The sequence below is a fragment of the Pelobates fuscus genome, chromosome 8 (genome assembly GCF_036172605.1).
Source record: "Pelobates fuscus isolate aPelFus1 chromosome 8, aPelFus1.pri, whole genome shotgun sequence".
Lineage (NCBI taxonomy): Eukaryota > Metazoa > Chordata > Amphibia > Anura > Pelobatidae > Pelobates > Pelobates fuscus.
The window spans coordinates 73,883,410-73,904,898 of NC_086324.1; the positions used below are offsets into that span (position 1 = coordinate 73,883,410).

The window sequence follows — 21,489 nt, forward strand, 5'->3', positions numbered from 1 at the left end:
TTTTAAATTAATTTACACACTTTTGCTCTTAAGACAGTATCAAGATTCTAAATAGCTAATTGATAGATCATATGAATAGTATTTCCCTTTAAAGCTGGACAATATGCTGGTATACCTTAATTCCTGGAAGGCCCGGCAGTCCTGGATCTCCACTGTCTCCCTGCATGGAAAATCAATAGCATGTGACACCAACATGAAACAAACACGTATTCTACACCTACCACAGTAATCTACAAAAGTGTCCACGATAGCTCAGGACTATTCCACACCATGCAGCACCGTTACTATAATATCTAAACACATTATCTAAAGACATGTTACTAAAAGGCTAATCTCTCACCTTGTCTCCAGGAAGTCCAGGCAGCCCCTGAAGATAGGGAAAACATTGGTTACTGAAATGTTGTATGTCAAAAATACAATTAAAATATACATCAAAAATGTGTATTAGATTAGACTGTGTGCTTCCAACACGACACTAAAGGGCTTATCCATCCATCTAATTAATTTTACACCTTTTTAAGTTTCCAAAAATAGAATTTTCCCCCCATGACTCTTGATGTATATGGCAGCATGAACAGGTAAGGGGCCTACACATTCACAGTAACTATTGGTGCAAGATAACTATTTATCTGGATTGGTCTGCATTGGGATTGTGAACTATTTTATGAACGACCAATATCAAAGGAAAATAAGTAGTGGCTGTGCCAACCTCACTTCTCTTCAACATTAATTTCTCTGATGCATTGGAAAGAAAGAGTAAAACTAACAATAAGAGATCCAAAAGTCAACGACTTATTTATTAATATTGCAAAATGTACACATATGTTTAATTGTAAAACAAAAAAATGCATTACCTGTGACCCACCACCTCTGTTATAAAGTGCAATTCCTGAGCCCTCCATGTCATCCTGCAATGAGAGAGTGGCACATAATAAAATCAGACATTCTTGCAATCACAACTGGTGTAAGATACATTAATAACACCATTCAATTTCTCTCCTAATATAGGTGAAAAAATTTGACAGGCAATCCAAATATGAAAGGATCATAATTGGCAGCACCTAATAGAATTATTGGTATTACTCTATTCAAAGTGACATGGATTGCTTGATATGGGGGGGAGAAGGAACACTATGGTGGGGAGAAGGAACACTATGAGGGGAGAAGGAACACTATGGTGGGGAGAAGGAACACTATGGTGGGGAGAAGAAACACTATGGTGGGGAGAAGGAACACTATGGGAGGAGGGAAGGAAAACTATGGGAGGGGGGAAGGGAAACTATGGGAGGGGGGAAGGGAAACTATGGGGGGGGGAAGAAACACTATGGGAGGACGGGGGAGAACGCCATGGAAGAGGGGAGGGGGGAAAAGAACGCTATGGAACAAGGGGGGGGGAGAATGCTATGGGACGGGGTGGAAAGAACGCTATGGGTCAGGGGAGGAGGGGGAAAGAACACTATGGGGGAGCCGGGAAAGAACACTATGGGGGAGAGAGAGGAAGAATACTATGGGACAGAGGATTTGGGGAAAGAACACTAAAAAAGAGGGAGGGTAGAGCAACATTAAGGGGAGGCACTAAGGTAGAGGGGAGGGAAAGTAAAATAAACACTGGGGTAGTGGAGGGACCACTAAAAGAGGAACATTAAGATGGGGGGGTGGGAGGAACATTATGAGGAATGGGGGGCACTAAGAGACAGGAAAGGGTGAGGGAAGGGAACACTAAGGGACACGGGAGAGAGGGGAGAGGAACACTAAGGGACAGGGGAGGGAGGGAGGGGAGAGGAACACTAAGGGACATGGAGGGGAGAGGAACACTAATAGACATGGAGGGGATGCGAGAGGAACACCAAGGGACATGGAGGGGAGAGTGGCACACAGGGGGGCCTGAGTGGGGAGAAAGACACACAGAGGGACATGAGGGGGGAGAAAGACACACAGCTGGGCCTGTGAGTGGAAATACCAGGGGGCTGGGGGTGAAAGAGACACAGAGGGGATGGAGAAGAGTAAACAGAGACACAGAGTGGCTGGGGGGAGATAGACTGGCTGGTAGTGAAAGATAAATACACAAAGGAATAAAAGACACAAAGGGACTGGGAGAGAAGGAGACACACAAAGAGGCTGAGGGGGATTAAGAAACACAAAGGGGGTTAGTAAGAGATACACAAGGGAGGTGTAAGACACACAATGGGGAAAAATATGGGATAAGATACCGTATATACTCGAGTATAAGCCGACCCGAATATAAGCCGAGGCCCCTAATTTTACCCCAAAAAACTGGGAAAACTTATTGACTCGAGTATAAGACTAGGGTGGGAAATGCAGCAGCTACTGGTACATTTCTAAATAAAATTAGATCCTAAAAAAATTATATTAACTGAATATTTATTTACAGTGTGTGTATATAATTAATGCAGTGTGTATATGAATGCAGTGTGTGTGTATGCAGTGTGTGCAGTGTGTATATAATGAATGGAGTGCAGTGTGTGTGTATGAGTGCAGTGTGTGTATAATGAGTGCAGTGTGTGTGTATGAATGCAGTGTGTGTATGAATGCAGTGTGTATATAATGAATGCAGTGCAGTGTGTGTATGAGTGCAGTGTGTATGCAGTGTGTGTATGAGTGCAGTGTGTATGCAGTGTGTGTATGAGTGCAGTGTGTATGCAGTGTGTGTATGAGTGCAGTGTGTATGCAGTGTGTGTATGAGTGCAGTGTGTGTGTGTATGAGTGCAGTGTGTGTGTGTATGAGTGCAGTGTGTGTGTGTGTGTGTATGAGTGCAGTGTGTGTGTGTATGAGTGCAGTATGTATGCAGTGTGTGTATAATGAATGCAGTGCAGTGTGTGTATATGAGTGCAGTGTGTATGTATGAGTGCAGTGTGTATGTATGAGTGCAGTGTGTGTGAGTGCAGTGTGTATGAATGCAGTGTGTTTATAATGAATGCAGTGCAGTGTGTGTATGTGCAGTGTGTGTGTGTGAGTGCAGAGCATTGGTGGGGGGATGGGCATTTTATTAATTATTATTTAATTATTATTTTAATATTTTTTTTAATGTTATTTTTTTTTGGTAACTATTTTTTTTTATTTTATTATTATTTGTATTATTATTTTTATGTTATTATTTTAATTATTTTTTCCTTATTATTATTTGTTTTATTATTATTTTTATTTTTTCTTCCCCCCTCCCTGCTTGTTAGCTGGCCAGGGAGGGGGGCTCTCACTCCCTGGTGGTCCAGTGGATGGGCTGTAGGAGGGGGCTGTCAGGAAGCTGTAACTTACCTTCACAGCAGCTCCTGTCAGCTCCCTTCACAGCAGCTCCTGTCAGCTCCCTTCTCTCTTCTCCGGTGCGAGCAGCTCCCAGGTCAGCTCCCTCTGCAACTCTCGCGGCCGCGCGGAGCGTTGCCACGGTAACCCGTGGCAACGCTCTGACCCCGCGGCTCTCGCGAGAGTTGCAGAGGAAGCTGACCTGGGAGCTGCACGCACCGGAGAAGAGAGAAGGGAGCTGACAGGAGCTGCTGTGAAGGTAAGTTACAGCTTCCTGACAGCCCCCGGGTCCATGTCTGTATTATGGCAATGAAAATTGCCATAATACAGACAACTGACTCGAGTATAAGACGAGTGGGGGGTTTTCAGCACAAAAAATGTGCTGAAAAACTCGTCTTATACTCGAGTATATACGGTAGTTAAAAAAAAGGGGTTAAGAAACAAAAGGTGGGTTAAGAGGCACACAGGTGAAGATGCTTTTGGGGGGAGAGGAAGCTCCAAAATCATCTTCGCCTGTGTACCCAAAAATCCTTGCACCGGCCCTAACAGAGTGAACCAACAGTCAGGTTCATAAATATTGGGACATCGACACAATTCGAATCTTTTTGGCTCTATACACCAACACAATGGGTTTGAAATGAAACAAACAAGATGTTCTTTAACTGCAGACTTTCAGCTTTAATTTGAGGGTATTTACATCCAAATCAGGTGAACGGTGTAGGAATTACAACAGTTTGTATATGTGCCTCCCACTTTTTAAGGGACCAAAAGTAATGGGACAGATTAACAGTCATAAATCAAACTTTCACTTTTTAATACTTGGTTGCAAATCCTTTACAGTCAATTATAGCCTGAAGTCTGGAACGCATAGACATCACCAGACGCTGGGTTTCATCCCTGGTGATGCTCTGCCAGGCCTCTACTGCAATTGTCTTCAGTTCCCGTTTGTTCTTGGAGCATTTTTCCCTTCAGTTTTGTCTTCATCAAGTAAATTGCATGCTCAATCGGATTCAGGTCAGGTGATTGACTTGGCCATTGCATAACATTCCACTTATTTCCCTTAAAAAACTCTTTGGTTGCTTTTGCAGTATGCTTCGGGTCATTGTCCATCTGCACTGTGAAGCGCCGTCCAATGAGTTCTGAAGCATTTGGCTGAATATGAGCAGATAATATTGCCCAAAACACTTCAGAAGAGAACCAGTTCCATTGGCAGCCATACATGCCCACGCCATGACACTACCACCACCATGCTTCACTGATGAGGTGGTATGCTTAGGATCATGAGCAGTTCCTTTCCTTCTCCATACTCTTCTCTTCCCTTCACTCTGGTACAAGTTGATCTTGGTCTCATCTGTCCATTGGATGTTGTTCCAGAACTGTGAAGGCTTTTTTTAGATGTTGTTTGGCAAACTCTAATCTGGCCATCCTGTTTTTGAGGCTCACCAATGGTTTACATCTTGTGGTGAACCCTCTGTATTCACTCTGGTGAAGTCTTCTCTTGATTGTTGACTTTGACACACATAGACCTACCTCCTGGAGAGTGTTCTTAATCTGGCCACCGTTGTGAAGGGTGTTTTCTTCACCAGGGAAAGAATTCTTCAGTCATCCACCACAGTTGTTTTCCGTGATCTTCCGGGTCTTTTGGTGTTGCTGAGCTCACCGGTGCGTTCTTTCTTTTTAAGGATGTTCCAAACAGTTGATTTGGTCACATATAATGTTTTTGCTATTTCTCTGATGGGTTTGTTTTGTTTTTTCAGCCTAATGATGGCTTGCTTCACTGATAGTGACAGCTCTTTGGATCTATATTTGAGAGTTGACAGCAACAGATTCCAAATGCAAATAGCACACTTGAAATGAACTCTGGACCTTTTACCTGCTCCTTGTAAATGGGTTAATGAGGGAATAACACACACCTGGCCATGGAACAGCTGAGCAGCCAATTGTCCCATTACTTTTGGTCCCTTGAAAAGTGGGAGGCACATATACAAACTGTTCCTAATTCCTACACCGTTCACCTGATTTGGATGTAAATACCCACAAATTAAAGCTGAAAGTCTGCAGTTAAAGCACATCTTTAAATCCATTGTGGTTGTGTATAGAGCCAAAAAGATTAGAATTGTGTCGATGTCCCAATATTTATGGACCTGACTGTATATCATTGCACGTCAGACTTATCCAACCCATAAGGGCAGTCCAGACCTGAAATGCCGGTAACTTCTCTCTGTTTCTCATGCAAGATACTATAAACATATATAATAACATCATTATTCACATGGATGAATAAATATGACATTCATAAAGAAGGTAGATACAATTTAGCATTAACAAATAAAGTGATCTTAATTATATTATTATTAGTTAATGATTGTTTAATGTAGATTCAATCATTCCGAAGCTCCACCTGCACTGGTAATGTGTAATTTCCACTTCGGTGTTATGAATATCAATTCAGTCAAATCTGGAAGGTGATGATTGTCTGAAACTCATGGGGCATTTTGCACACTGCTCACAGTCATCCAGGATATGTATTGTATTGCAGAACTGCAAAATCTCATTATAAATGCAGCTGGTAACAGAGAGCCTGGGTGTATATGAATCTTCTCTAAAACCATTTGACAGGGCCATGGAATAACAATCATAGCTTCACTGCACCAAAACCACTACATAGAGGTGCAGTGGTGTGGTGTTTTGCCTGCCCCTTAATATATTCTATATACACATTTCAAGGGACACTATAGGCACTCAAGATCACTTCAGCTCATTAACGTGGTCTGGGTGCAGTGTCCCTGCTCCCCTTAGTCTTGCAATGTAATTCATCGCAGTTTTAGAGAAACTGCAATAATTACATTACAGGACTAAGACTGCCTTTTGTTGCTGATAGCCACTCGAGGCACTTTTTGCTTATTAGGCGACTTTTGCTCTGCATGAGGATATCCAGCGTCAGTTAAATCCCCATAGGAAAGCATTGAACCAATGCTTTACTAGGGGGAGGGCCCAATGCATTTGGCGTGCAATAGTCCCCCCCCCCCACCCCCCCTTCCCCGTTGGGCGACATCAGAGGAGGCGGAGTGCCAACCCAGCACCAAGGGACACTGGCGCTGGAATAAAGTCAGTACAGAAAGGGTTTTTAAACCTTTCAATGTTAACGGGAGGTGAGGGCGACAGAGGGAGCTATAGTGTAAGGAATACAGATTTGTAATATTAATTTAAAGTAATTGCTGGATGTTTGTTTCTGGGCATAGCTACCTTGTATTTAACATATTTTTGGCTACATGCTTCAATTTGACCCCTGGACTATAAAATTTTTACAAACAGGAAACAATGTTTATATGATAAAACGGTGCATTTGGTATTAAATATATTGCTTCTATAAATGTGCATGAAGCGGGCCACGGGCTAACTGTTAATCAAAAGTTGGCATCAAACTTGCTTTTAGAAACTCTATGCATCTCGTCTCATCTTACTAGTGTCATCTCTGCAGATTTCTAATGCCAGACAAAGTGCTAATAATTGGCTACTTACAAATCCAGCAGGAAGTCGTCCAACAGGTCCAGCTGGTCCTGGAGGACCGGGTAATCCACGTGGTCCCATTGGTCCAGGAAGTCCAGCTAAGCCAGATTGACCAGGAGGTCCTGTAGGTCCAGGATCACCAGCATTACCCTAAATTATATACAAAAACGTTACAAAAATAAAATTAAAGCAAACACATTTTATACAAAGGCAGCTACCACAGAAAGCAAGTCTGTAACTTTTTTTTAACATATCAAAATTTATTTTTTTTGGTATCATTTTCAAGATATTGTAGTGTATAGTTTAGATGTTTTGCCTTATTGGCTTCTTTTCCATGTAGCTTCCCATGCTGTGTAACTTGATGGTTGAGGTATGGGGCCAATAAACACTCAAATTACCCACAAGGACTGAAAAACATTCTAATTTTGCCACTTATTGCCACCAGGAAGAGAAGTTCACATAAAAAACACTAACTCCAGTAGGTAGGTAAAATCTGAAAGGCGATGCTGACAGCAGGGATAACAATGCATTATTTACTAGCACCTACTCTATATGCAGTTGCAAGAAAAAGTATGTGAACCCTTTGGAATGATATGGATTTCTGCACAAATTGGCCATAAAATGTGATCTGATCATCATCTAAGTCACAACAATAGACAATCACAGTCTGCTTAAACTAATAACACAAAAAGAATGAAATGTTGCCGTGTTTTTATTGAACACACCATGTAAACATTCACAGTGCAGGTGGAAAAAGTATGTGAACCCTTGGATTTAATAACTGGTTGAACCTCCTTTGGCAGCAATAACTTAAACTAAACGTTTCCTGTAGTTGCAGATCAGATGTGGACAACGGTCAGGAGTAATTATTGACCATTCCTCTTTACAGAACTGTTTCAGTTCAGCAATATTCTTGGGATGTCTGGTGTGAATCGCTTTCTTGAGGTCATGCCACAGTATCTCAATCGGGTTGAGGTCAGGACTCTGACTGGGCCACTTCAGAAGGCGTATTGTCTTCTGTTTAAGCCATTCTGTTGTTGATTTACTTCTATGCTTTGGGTCATTGTCCTGTTGCAACACCCATCTTCTGTTGAGCTTCAGCTGGTAGACAGATGGCCTTAAGTTCTCCTGCAAAATGTCTTGATAAACTTGGGAATTCATTTTTGCTTTGATGATAGCAATCTGTCCAGGCCCTGATGCAGCAAAGCAGCCCCAAACTATGATGCCCCCACCACCATACTTCACAGTTGGGATGAGGTTTTGATGTTGGTGTGCTGTGCCTCTTTTTCGCCACACATAGTGTTGTGTGTTTCTTCCAAACAACTCAACTTTGGTTTCATCTGTCCACAGAATATTTTGCCAGTACTGCTGTGGAACATCCAGGTGCTCTTGTGCAAACTGTAAACGTGCAGCAATGTTTTGTTTGGACAGCAGTGGCTTCCTCTGTGGTATCCTCCCATGAAATCCATTCTTGTTTAGTTTTTTACGTATTGTAGATTCGCTAACAGGGATTTTAGCATTTGCCAGTGACTTTTGTAAGTCTTTAGCTGACACTCTATGATTCTTCTTCACCTCATTGAGCAGTCTGCGCTGTGCTCTTGCAGTCATCTTTACAGGACAGCCACTCCTAGGGAGAGTAGCAGCAGTGGTTAACTATCTCAATTTATAGACAATTTGTCTTATCGTGGACTGATGAACAGCTCAATTAGCTCTTGGAGATGTCATTAGTCGAGGGGTTCACATACTTTTTCCACCTGCACTGTGAATGGTTTACATGGTGTGTTCAATAAAAACATGGCAACATTTCATTCTTTGTATGTTATTAGTTTAAGCAGACTGTGATTGTCTATTGTTGTGACTTAGATGATGATCAGATCACATTTGATGACCAATTTGTGCAGAAATCCATATCATTCCAAAGGGTTCACATACTTTTTCTTGCAACTGTATCAATTTCTCCGAAACAATGAACATTCTGCATGCTGCAAATAAAAACACACACACTCATTACAGATCATGTACTCATACATCACACAGTTATTTCTGTATCAATAATATATAATGATGAACTGAGGGAGTTTATGGGAGGCAGAGAAAGGGATAGTCAAAAGGAATTCTGAGAGTCATAGGAAGTGGAGAGGGACAAGGGAAGGGCAGGTTAGAAAAAGGGGAAGAAACACAGAGGAGAGTGAAAGAGAAGGTTATAAAAAGTACCCCCCTATAATAACAAAGTATCAGAAGGGCTGATAGAACTCATCATGCAGTTTCAATGCACACTGGAAAAATCAAACACTCATAATTATTTATTTAGTAATACACAATTTGAGTTACTTGATACAGAGAATCCTTTTACAGCATTTCCACATGGAATTCCATGCGCATCTTGCAAGGCATGCTGGGATAATACCCACAAGCATCATCCCACAGTACATGCTGTAAGATTGCTGCCTGTTACCTGAGGCATGGAGCCCGTTTCACGGGACAACTGAGACAGAATCTCACGCAGATATGGGGGAAGTGATGACAACATACTCTAAGAGACAGTAAGAAATGACTGAGAAGAAGAGAACAGAACGTTTAGGCAGATCTTTAGACAGCTTTACTACCTTTGATCCAGGTACTCCGGGGAGGCCAATCTCTCCATCTTCACCCTGAATGTGGAGAAGGAACACAAATAATCGTTTTTGTTAACATACTTATAAATACACAGCTGTTTTAAACAAATCAAACATTTTTATACTGTTTCCATCTGGAATGAAGATCCAAAAAATGCATGTATCATGTAAATACTTTTTTTCTGTATGTGGGTAAAATTACACAAACAATAAACATAGCTGCGTGTATAAATCTGGCATCTGTATGTAAAGTGCATCAAGGATACTACTGCAGCTAACAAATACATAAATACATTTTGATATATTCAACAAGCTCTCTAAACTGTTCTCAGTCAGCTTATATTCATGCTGCTCTGTAGGCTCATATAAATTGTATTAGAGATTCTAGAATGTGGGGTTACATGAAGTGATCAAATGTCATAATTGTATCACGCAGTCAACAGTCTTGTTTTTATCTACAGGGTTAGGGAAAAGCATGAGGGAGCCAGCTGCAGCCCCACACTCCCATCAGCCTCAGCCAGCAGCAGGACCCCAAGAAAACCACCCTCCTGCAAACAAAAGGAGGGTGGCTAAATATGTCAACCGTATGTGTGCATCTAGCTAAATGTGTGTCAATTTGTGTGTGTATAAGTAAGTGTTTGTATGTGTGTCAGTGTTTGTGTATCAAAGTGTGTTTATGTGTCAATGAGTATTTCTGTGTCACGGTGTGTATATGTGTCAGTGTGTGTATCTGTGTCAAGGTGTGTGCATGTATGCGGCAGTGTATATACTAGGGTGTCAAGGTATGAATATGTCAGTGTGTGTATCTGAGTGTGTTTATGTGTCCATATGTGTGCATCAACGTGTCAGTGGGTTTGTATATGTATCAAAGTGTGTGTATGTGTCAGTGAATGTATCTGTGTATCAATGTATGTGTATGTGCAAGTAAGTGTGTCTATGTGTCAATGTGTGTGTATGTGTCATCATGTATATCTGCCTATCAATGTGTGTGTGTATGTTTCAAGGTGTGTATATGTCAGTGAGTGTTTCTATTTTTTTATGTGTGTGTATGTATGATTGCATTAGTGTGTGTATGTGTCAGTGTGTGTATGTGTAAGTCAGTGTGTGTATCTGTGTTTGTTAATGAGATGAGTATGTATAGTTGTATAAGTATGTATGTATGTATGTGGAAGTGTATGTGTTTATGTGCATACATTCCAACAATCAAACTCCAATACAACATGCAAACACATCCCTGCAATCAAACACAAACATTTATACAAACGCACCCATGCATTTAACTATAAAATTATATAGAAATACTCCCCTTCATTTAAAGGAGCACTGTAGTGCCAGGAAAACAAACTTGTTTTCCTGGCACTATAGTGTTAATAGGTCCCCCTACCCTATAGGTACCACTCCCGCCGGGCTCTAGGGGTAGGAAGGGGTTAAACTCTTACCTCCTTCCGATGTCATCGGCTGAATGCACGCGCGCATTCAGTCAGTCCATAGGAAAGCATTATCACTGCTTTCCTATGGACGCTGGCGTCTTCTCACTGTGAAAATCACAGTGAGAAGCGCGGAAACGCCTCTAGCGGCTGTCAACGAGACAGCCACTAGAGGCTGGATTAACCCATATGTAAACATAGCAGTTTCTCTGAAACTGCTATGTTTACACCTGCAGGGTTAACCCTAGATGGGCCTGGCACCCAGACCACTTCATTGAGCTGAAGTGGTCTGGGTGCCTATAGTGGTCGTTTAAACACCAATTTTGCAGACAAATTCAAAAGCCAACACCACATACAAATATATCCCTGTCATCAAATGCAAACATTACATACAAAAACACACCTGTAAATTATATACAAGCCCTTTAACAATCTCTAGATGACCTATAACTCTCTATTTGTGCAAGCATATGTACCCTCATGGAAAAAATATCATTATCTTAAGGAGTTCAAGAGTAGCAATTCTAAGTTATTCTGTTCTACAGAACTATGTGTAAATGTATTTGTGTAATTTATTTAACTTCCATTAGCTTGATAAAGACCCGTTAGGGTCGAAACGCTGCTGCCTTTGCCCCAATAGCTGCTATTTTTGTTATCCCAGAGTGCCAGAACCGTCATTTAATCTGCATATCATAGAGCAGGTGTATGCAACCTTCGGCACGCTAGATGTTTTGGACTACACCTCCCATGATGGGTGTAAGAGCATTATGGGGGATGTAGTCCACAACATCTGGAGTGTCAAAGGTTGCCTACCCCTGTCATAGAGTATGCACGAGCAAATTATCATCGATGATTAAATAGGAGTTTGTAGTTTGCTCTGGCTTTGTAATCGCATGACAGATTACAAAGGATTTCTTGTCTTAATTGAAATATTGTCATGTACATACATAATATAATGTTCTCAAATTATACAACATTTATATAACATCTCACCCGTGTTCCAGGAAGTCCTGCTGGGCCAGGTATACCATCTTGTCCGGGGAAACCCTAATACCAAATCAGGAAATATATAGTTACATAGTTTGGTTTAAAACAAATACACAAATCCATCAGGTACAGTCTTAGTGACATGCATTCCACATATGTGGACCATGACGTTCTTCGCCAAAGGCACCGTATATACTTCTACTAGGAGGCGGTGAAATGGATTCCGGGATCAACGCCTTCTATTGAACTTCCCAAATAATGTGCTTAGTTATGCTTTTGCTAAAACACAATTTTATCTGCCAACATGTATGAGTACATATGTAAATGCAAAATGATTCTGCCAATTCCTATACTGACTACATCTTGAACATTACCGGTGGTCCAGGTGGTCCGGGAATTCCATCCTTTCCTGGAATACCGGGGAGCCCAGGTGGTCCTGGCATCCCTGTTGAGTTCATTCCAAATGTGCCAGGTACTCCTGGCAATCCAGGCACACCAGGTGGGCCGGGAGGGCCCGGCAATCCAGGTGGGCCCTATAAAAAAAAAAAAATGACAGGTTAGTGAATCAGACATTGGCATCTCAAGATTTAACTATTACTGACACACATATTGATTAGGACGATATAAATGCCCACATATGACCTCAGGATGGTTTAATAGCCAAAAGAAACAGCAATACAATGCCAACACACTAGAATGGCACTGCTTTAAATTTAGACTTAAAAAAAAAAGAGTAGATATCAAAGCATTTAATTCTCATAATTAATTTAAATAAAATGCCAGCACATCCCCACTGCTAAACAAAGCAATTAAAGGCCATAGGATTTTTTTTTATAAAAAACAACCAATACAAATGCGCATGCCATTCAATTTTGGTTGACAGCAGACTATTTTGCACAAGACTGTTATTATATAGGAACTCTGTTGAGCTCGCTAATGATGCCCAATGAGATGGAGTTTCACTTCCGGCATCAGAGGGGTTAATTTCTGTATGTGCAGCGTTTCTTATGCACATACAGACTCCAGGCCTCATGACCACTTGAAGCCACTGATGCATGGAGAAATGTGAATTCTCTGGAAATTCCAGCCTGTAAAAGAACATTGAAAATCTCCTATAATTGTGTCACCAGGAGTGACGCTTTATATATTGGTGAGTGAAAATGTAGCCCTGGCAAGTAGAAATGCACTTCTGGTGAGTGTGCTGGCTTGCAGTGGCAAGTAAGTGTTAAAGGACCACTATAGTGCCAGGAAAACATACTCGTTTTCCTGGCACTATAGCGTCTCTAGGTCCCCCCCCACCCTCTGGGTCTCCCTCCTGCCGGGCTCTAGGGGGTGGAAGGGGTTAATCCTTACATTTTCCCCCCGCCGGGCTCCCTCGGCACGGGGAACTCTCCTCCTCCTTTTCGCCGTCATCAGCTGAATGCGCACGCGTGGCAAGAGCCGCGCGCGCATTCAGCCAGTCCATAGGAAAGCATTCTCAATGCTTTCCTATGGACGCTGGCGTCTTCTCACTGTGAAAATCACAGTGAGAAGCGCGTAAGCGCCTCTAGCGGCTGTCAATGAGACAGCCACTAGAGGCTGGATTAACCCATAGGGTTAAACCTAGAAGTGGTCCTGAAGTGGTCTGGGTGCCTATAGTGGTCCTTTAAGCGCTAGCAAGTAGCAGAACACTTGAAATTTTACGCTATATCTCTCTCTCTCTATATATATATATATATATATATATATATATATATATATATCAGACTTTACAATTATTAATGTGTGGATATTTATGAACAGATTTACCTAATTTGAACAGTTTGCTAAACAGCAGCCAGATGGAAGTTCAAATATAGTTGAATTAACCCAATTTGACTTTTGTGAAAAGCCAAACGTTATTAGTTCAAATAACAAAATTTTAACTGGATGCTATTTATCTGATTAAAAAAAAAAAAAAACCTGCTCCACTTATTTTGAATACCTAACAGAGTGTTTGATAGCAACAAGCAACTGATTAGCACAGTTATACACATGGGTGTTTAAAGTCCACCGCTGCTTTTAATGCAAAAGTATTTTTACCTCAAATGATACCGACCACCAGTTAGCATTTATAGTTTTACAAACTAGACAAAAAAAGCATGTTTTACAACTAACTGCCATATAAACTTTACCAGAACACAATAAAAGACTCACCCAGCACCCGTGCACCTTACCTGTGATCACGTGAGAAAGTTGCACTTATGGATTTATTCACTAAATAGCAAATTCTTGTGAATTCATAACCGAATTACAAAATTTAGGCAAAAATTTTTGTTTATTATTACCCTAAATTTTCCAATTCAGTTCTAAATTCACTACAATTTGCCATTTAGCGAATAAATCCCTTAGTGCTTCCATACACCTGTGTATCGATAAGCTTTACTATAAACCAATAATACCGTACTCAAAATGTTTAGATATATGGATAAAAAAATATTTTTTTCCTGTTTTCAAAATTCTAAACATTTACACAGTGTAATTCCTATGCATTGTTAAAGGCATATTTGTAGTTCATTAATGGTCCTTTTCTAAGTTAATAAGTTAGTCTTGATTTATAACGTGTGGTGAACTTTTCCTTCTAGGGCATGTGAATATTATACGGTACCATTAACACTAGTAGTTCAGTAAGGGTTTGTGGCCTGTGAATGTTCACACATGCCTAAATGGGACATTCCAGTAATTTGCTGATCTGTGACAAGAGTGGGGAGGGTGGATAAATAGTCTACATGAAAATCTCATTTCTCAAATCCCTTACATTACGTTAAAAAGAAACTATGCAATTGCTATGTAGCTGAGAAAGCTCTACAACTGATCAAAAATGCTATAGAAATCTGAATTTTTTTTATTTAATATTGGTTGCAATGGGACACATTCTGCAGTGCTGAAATGGCAATGCATGGTGATAGTTTTTGTTTGTTCCTGCATGCTACATTTAATTTGTTTACCTTTAGAACTATATAATTATATTAATCATTATTTGTTTTACAGACAATGTTTATTCCCAGGTAAAGCTTTAGAGGATGATGTTATAGTTTACATAAATCAATAACTAATCAATGGATGTCACCATTACCTAACTTAATGCTACTTATTTTGTTGACTTTGGAAGAATAAAACATTGGGTTCTTCTTGTTGACTAGAGGACATGTGACACTGATATCTGAAATTACTTTTCAGATGGTGCATTAACCAAATGATCTATCTCACTAGCTTGAATATTTATTACAACTAACTTTACGACCAATACATGCCATATAGCTCACAGTGACTTGGAGAGAATCATGGGAAAGATTTAATGAAGCCATGTGCTTATCAAGGAAACTGGTCAGCCATTAAGCTGATTGTATATGATTTGCTGGAGTGCTTTTCACAGATAGGGCATTTAAAGTTTCAAGACCAGAAAACAAAAGGGGGTTTAGTATAATTAGCGTCAGATTTGGTCACAATTTGGCTGAGACTGTTGTGTTGGTCAAATTCTTAGTTCTCAGGTTCAGTCATGTTCTAAAATTGAACAGTTCCTCATTAAAGAGGGTTGTCCTCCATAAAACCATGTGTTTGCGTTTCCATCTATTAAATGCTGAAAAGTACGTGTTCATGAAAATGTTTGTGATTCCTGTGTATTTCACATGTCTGTCTTTATTTGGGAGCAATCAAGAGGTAGGTTAGATAGAGCAGACCTTGTCACCTCAAATAAACATTTGCAGATAAAAAGGGAGATAAATAAATGTTTACTTGTTCAACAAAGGAGTATTGAAACAGTGAAGTTCCAGCTGAAGAATATAACCTAAAGATAAAAAGACTGAATATTCCAGCTATTTAACTCCAACTCCCACCATCCTTAGCCAGCCTCTGGCCAACCATGAAAACTAGGAAAGACTACTCCAAACCTGCAGGATCCTACCCACAAACCCCCCAATCCTGGCAGTCTAACTGCAGAGCTAGATGCGGAGAATAATTAGGGAGAGCATTGGTTCTTCAATCCCTATACACTGTGTGCACTCACCCTCACGTTCTCCAAGTCTCCTCCATATCCAGAACCCTCCATATCAATGAATGTCTGAAAATCAATGACACAGTGCTGTTAGTATATGTACAAATAATCATTGCCAAAACACGCAAAGCAAGAATAATCATGCACATAACATTGGTTATATGGGGTGACAGTCTAATAGCCTAATGAACAGGAACACAATACGCAGATCACATGGCCTTAATCAACAGCTAAAATCAAATCACATTCTTTGTACATTGTATATGTAACATAATTATTATAGGCTATAGGGTACATTGAACAAACAAATAACTGACATCTAACACAAAATGACATTAAGCATATTTACAAAGTCCCTCAAGGAGTTGCTGGTTAAGTTTTCTACCCAGTTACATTATGTGATTACTGACAGCACATGAATAAGGGTACGTGTTTAAAATGAAGGGTGGACTGGTAATGTAATTGAGGGGTTAATAGAATACAGGACAACTTTTTTACCTCCCGTCCCTGGAAACAGGGGATCAGGGGCATTACATATTTATACACCAAACTTGTAACTGGAAATAGCAATGTATCATAGTAAACCAGGCCGACATTAGTAATCAGTGGCTGCTGTATTAAATGTAACATGGGGTACTTACCAATTTGTCCATTTTGGTACCTGGGCCAGGAGGTCCTGGTGGTCCTGGTAGCCCTGGAGGACCTCTAAGTCCAACTCCAGTATCCCCCTAGAACAGTAAAAATATATTATATCTTGATGATCATTGAAAACAACATGTTTGACCAACCTACATCACGTATTGAATGCATATTTCTTTAATAATGTTATTTTATCTAAAATGTTGCTGTCTTTATTTTAAATTAAGTAAGCTTTTGGTTTGCTTTCTATAACCATGGCATGTGCAAACACCATTCAAGATCTCAAATAGATATCACTAAGGTGGGGTTGGGCACAGAGTTGCTGGGGTTTCTGTAGTTTGCTACAGAGATAATGAGAAGATAAATGGAGACTGGGGCTATCATTCATTAACATAATAATATAACATACCCCTGAATGAAATGGATATAAATATTTATAGATATGTGTATGTATACAGATTATGTAACTAGCATACTAACGTTACATATCTGCACTGGTTTACTCACCCGTTTCCATGGAAAAACAAGATACAAATCAAGAACTACTCACTTTATCTCCCTTCTGGCCAGGATCACCTGGGGTACCAGGAAAACCTTGAGGTCCAACTTCACCCTTCAAAATGACACAAAAGGCTGTTATTGAATTGAATTGATGAAGAGGATACGGAAAGCGGAAGGATGGGAGCCATTTATACATAGATAAGAGAGAAAATAAACTAACGGTGGCCATTATTCTAGAAGGCTCATTAAGTGATATTTTTTTTTATAAATTTGGGTGTAATTCAGTGTTTGTATGTATAGGAATGTATGGGAATTTGTACTTTTTCAGACATTAATTAGCATACACTAATGTACACCTGAATTTCCTTTTATAAAAACTCAAACTGCAATTTCAGGATAAATTCTGAGATTTTTATTACCAAATATTGCAATTCAGAGAAGCATTTGGGGCTTTGTAGATTAACCTCATGGAATTGACAGAGTTGTAATGTCTCAGAACTGGGATGTGTTGGAAAAAGATCAATAGAAACTTAAGGTTATTTAATTAAATTAGGAGGGTACATTTTATCTTGTTCAATAATTATTATCACTATGTACCATGATCCTCCTATACCGTATATATTATTAACCAAAAAGGTGCTGGAACTTAGCAATGTAGACTAAACAAAAGATCTGAACATTTTCCTGTGAATGCTGACAAATGGCGATGTCTGCATTAGCAGCTTTGCTGCATTGGAATCTTGACAGTGTGATGGTAACTAGCACGCTTGAAGGTTATTGCACATATTGAACCACGTCACAAAGGGCTCTATGCAATTCGGAAAGTTTGTTTTATTAAGGGAAGGGAGCATAATTAAAACTGGTGGAGAACATATTACACTAAGAAAGGTCATTATTTCTAAAGCATTAATACATGTGGGATGCTGTAAAGCAGTGCTAACCAAGCATGACCTCAGAACTGTTTAAAAGGGGAAGGAAGATACATAGATACATCCATCAGCCCCAAAACCATCTAAAAAATGACTTAGGGACTCGTTAACCAAATAGTAAGTTGTAGTGACCTGTAAATCAAATTGCAAAATTCACGCTAAAATAACAGAGCTGAATTGGAGATTTTGTTTTTTACAATTCAAATATTTGAGCCTAAATTCTGCAGTCTGGTTTTTCATTCATTGTAAATTTTGGTTTAGTGACCAACCCCTGATCAATTATTTACTAATTTGTGCTAATAAAGACATATATGAGGACATGATGGATACCAGTGTTAACTTTGGCTGCAAATTTCAATTTAGTTTTAGTCGTAGTCTTTTGACTAAAAAGCCATTTTAGTTTTTAGTCGTATTTTAGTCATCTGAATTGTTGTGAATGGTTTTAGTCAAATAAAACCCCAGTAGATTTTAGTTGACTAAATCCCCAGTAGATTTTAGATGACAAAGCTCAAATCTAGTAGGTTTCGTTAAAGCCTCTATCAGTCTCTTCTGCCCTTTCCCAGCCCCACTGTGTCTTTTTATGTAATCCCAGCCCATCTAGGTGTCTCTCTCTCTCAAGCGCTGGTCTGTCTATTTTGCCCCTTTATCAGCCCCTCGGTGCAGTGTTAATTTTGACTGCAAATTTAAATTTAGGTTTAGTCATAGTCTTTTCACAATTTAGTTTGAGTCGACTAAATCTCAAAAATTTCAGTTGACTAAAATTTGACAAAAACTGTTAGTCGACAAAATTAACACTGGTGGGTACCAAAAAGTGAGGCCTAGCTTAGGGAAAAAGTGCTTCACAGCGCAGGGACAAAGCTCATGAATAAAAATTGAATCAGACACAAGAAAAGTCCTAAACCGCAAATTGTGTATTTGGCAGACATGTTTAATTAGGGTTTGAAATATCCCTTATTGATTATATGCTTACATGTAGATTTGGGAATTTGTACTTGTCATTTAGTTACAGTTCAGTAATGTTTTGTTTTAATGGTTAAAATTATTATTCTCCTTCAGGGTTCTTACATGATTATTCACTAAAAATGTGAACTGCCAGGGATTCAAAGTGAATTTCACACATTTTAGGCCACGATAGTCAAATTGGAAAGAATTCTACGTTTTCAGTTCAGCTATTCTGAGCTAGAATTTGAAATGAGTGTAGAACTATCTCAGTTGTCAGCACAAGATTTTTTGGTATTCAAATGCTGAACCTTTGGACAGAAAACAGAAACCACAGACTTTAAGTGCTGTTCACTGCATTGATTAAGGGATGGAAATGAGTGCACAGCTGAGAGATACGTAATCTACATACAGTTGGTTAATAGGAAATATCTCTAATGTGTATTATTTGGAGTTATACGGCTGTACAAAGATCCAAGTTCCTGGTTCACCAGGTCTGTAAAAGTTGCACTTAATAAATTTGTAGATTCGCATGAAGTTTTGAGTTTCAAATACAGTCTTTATCCATATATTTATGGCTCACTGGTTGTTGAGGTACTAGGCGTATATGGGTGTCATCCTCCCCATTTGTGGTAAACTGTTAGTGAATGATCTTACAAAAATTGTGGCTTTCTCTCGTTCACCATCCCATCACCTGAAGTCCCACTACTGTGGAAACTAATTTGGCACACCAATGATAGGCTGAGAATGCTGGGACAGGGATCGACCAGTGCTTTCTACCTGCTCACTGTAGGATGGACTAATTACAACATTCACTTCCATATTAGGCAAGTGGCTGATGTAGATGCCAGAAGAGCACCATGTTTTCAATCATTTCGAAACCAGGGGGAATGCTATTAATTTTTGCACCTTAACCACTACAATGAGCTATAGTGGTTGTGGTATATAGAGGGTCCCTTTAAATAAATAAAATGCATCCACTTGTCTTTCGTCTTTTATAAAAAAACAAAACGTGAGAACTAATAACAAAACATGACTCAGTATAATAACAAATTCATTGCAAATCTCGCTAGAAAGATGATTCATCCATGTGTTGATTCATTCACTGTTACCACTCCAATTACTAATGCTATAGAAATGAAAGAAAAAAAAATTCTATATAAAGGAAAGATTTAAAAAAAAAAAAAAAAAAATGTAAATCACTTGGATACAAGTATGACACATATTTTAGATCATTTGTGCACCATAAACTTTACACTTATGCATAATGATATAGTTTAACTTTTGGACAGAGACTGGATTTTTCATTTTTCTTTTTATTTCATCACTCTTTTCTCAGTACATGACTCATTTTCTACTGATTCATTCAGCTATTATGTTTCTCCCATCAGAACTAGAAGCAGGTGGATTTATTTTATTTATTAAGTATAAATAAGTGTTGGATTTGGCTCATTTTGTCTTAAAGGTTTGGTGCCCATTTCTATTTGAACCATTCAGATTATAATTCATTACAATTTGGAGTTTAGTTTATATAATATAAGGGACTATGTGATCATGTGTTTCAACTTTAGGAAGATGACAAAAAAAGGATAAAACACAAACTTACGGCTTTTCCATCCTCTCCAGGATCGCCCTGTTTATAAATGGGACAGAAAAGGGAAGAAACATTTAAATTCGATTTTTTTTTTTTATATTCATTATTTTTGCAGAAACAGAGATGTGACAGCACGACAGTTCACAATGCATGTTTCATTCGTATTACAGAAAGAAAAAATAGTTTGTTAGTGCATGCAAAATTCCTTAACGTTTAAACGTACATGTTTTTCGTCACCATGTGTTTACAGATTTGTAGAGCCCTGGAAACAGATAGTGCCAGAATCACTGGTCTATCAAATGGGAATAGGCGATTTACAGTAAAAAAAAATATGGTATGGAAGTAAGATTCCATTCATTGACCCTTCTACCAGGTTTGCAGGCATATAGCATTCAACATACTCTGCTTGGTTCTACATCTGGTGCGTACAGCGTACCATTCACATAATAAGATTTTGAATGTCGGCATTCCACAATCTGTCAACAGTTTGAAGTTTACTTGTAAAGAAGTACATTACAATAAAACTAAAAATCAACCCACGGTTCGGGGGAAGGCATGCACTTTCCACATCTCATGTCCTCACCCCAGATCAGCCTTCCTCTATATACTGCTCCCACAGATCCCAAACCTTGTCAAACTTTTTAGCAGTGTTCCAGACCATGGAGGTGAGTTTATCCATCAGGTAGTTATCTTTGATTTTGGTAGTTACCAGTGAGATAGAGGGTACCTCCAAGCATAACCATTTTTGGGCTAAGGCTCTGCGGGCCAATATGTAGTTCATATTGAGTAATTTCTGTTCGGTTGGGTAAGGCCCTCTGTTGATATGGTCCTGGGGCTTTGTTTCCCTTAAGGTCCGCGATGGCCGCCTCCATCTCCGGCTGGGTGATCGGCACTCACAAAACCTCTGCCTCCTCCTCAATCACCCCTGGTAAAGTTATTTTGGACAGGAAGGACTGCAAGTGCTTGCTCGGGGGTGCTCTGCGGGCATTGGGAATGCCCATAAAGCTCAGAGTAGAATTTAGTGAATTCTTTGTTTATTTCGTCTGGTGTGGTGGCCAAACTTCCGTTTTGCTTGCA

The 21,489-nt window shown here is 39.6% G+C and overlaps 1 protein-coding gene across 2 annotated transcripts in view; it reads right to left on the reverse strand.

Annotated features, from left to right (window-relative positions):
* The window catches only part of COL18A1 (collagen type XVIII alpha 1 chain), a 161,555-nt gene that overhangs the window by 21,262 nt on the left and 118,804 nt on the right, over positions 1-21,489 (reverse strand). For both annotated transcript variants that reach the window (XM_063430060.1, XM_063430059.1), the window contains 11 exons: positions 20,425-20,451; positions 17,000-17,062; positions 16,452-16,538; positions 15,823-15,876; positions 12,173-12,331; positions 11,805-11,858; positions 9,376-9,420; positions 6,782-6,919; positions 855-908; positions 341-367; positions 116-160 (listed from right to left, as the gene is read on the reverse strand). In XM_063430060.1, the coding sequence (XP_063286130.1) occupies positions 116-160; positions 341-367; positions 855-908; positions 6,782-6,919; positions 9,376-9,420; positions 11,805-11,858; positions 12,173-12,331; positions 15,823-15,876; positions 16,452-16,538; positions 17,000-17,062; positions 20,425-20,451 (753 nt within the window). The remainder of the gene's footprint in view (positions 1-115; positions 161-340; positions 368-854; positions 909-6,781; positions 6,920-9,375; positions 9,421-11,804; positions 11,859-12,172; positions 12,332-15,822; positions 15,877-16,451; positions 16,539-16,999; positions 17,063-20,424; positions 20,452-21,489) is intronic.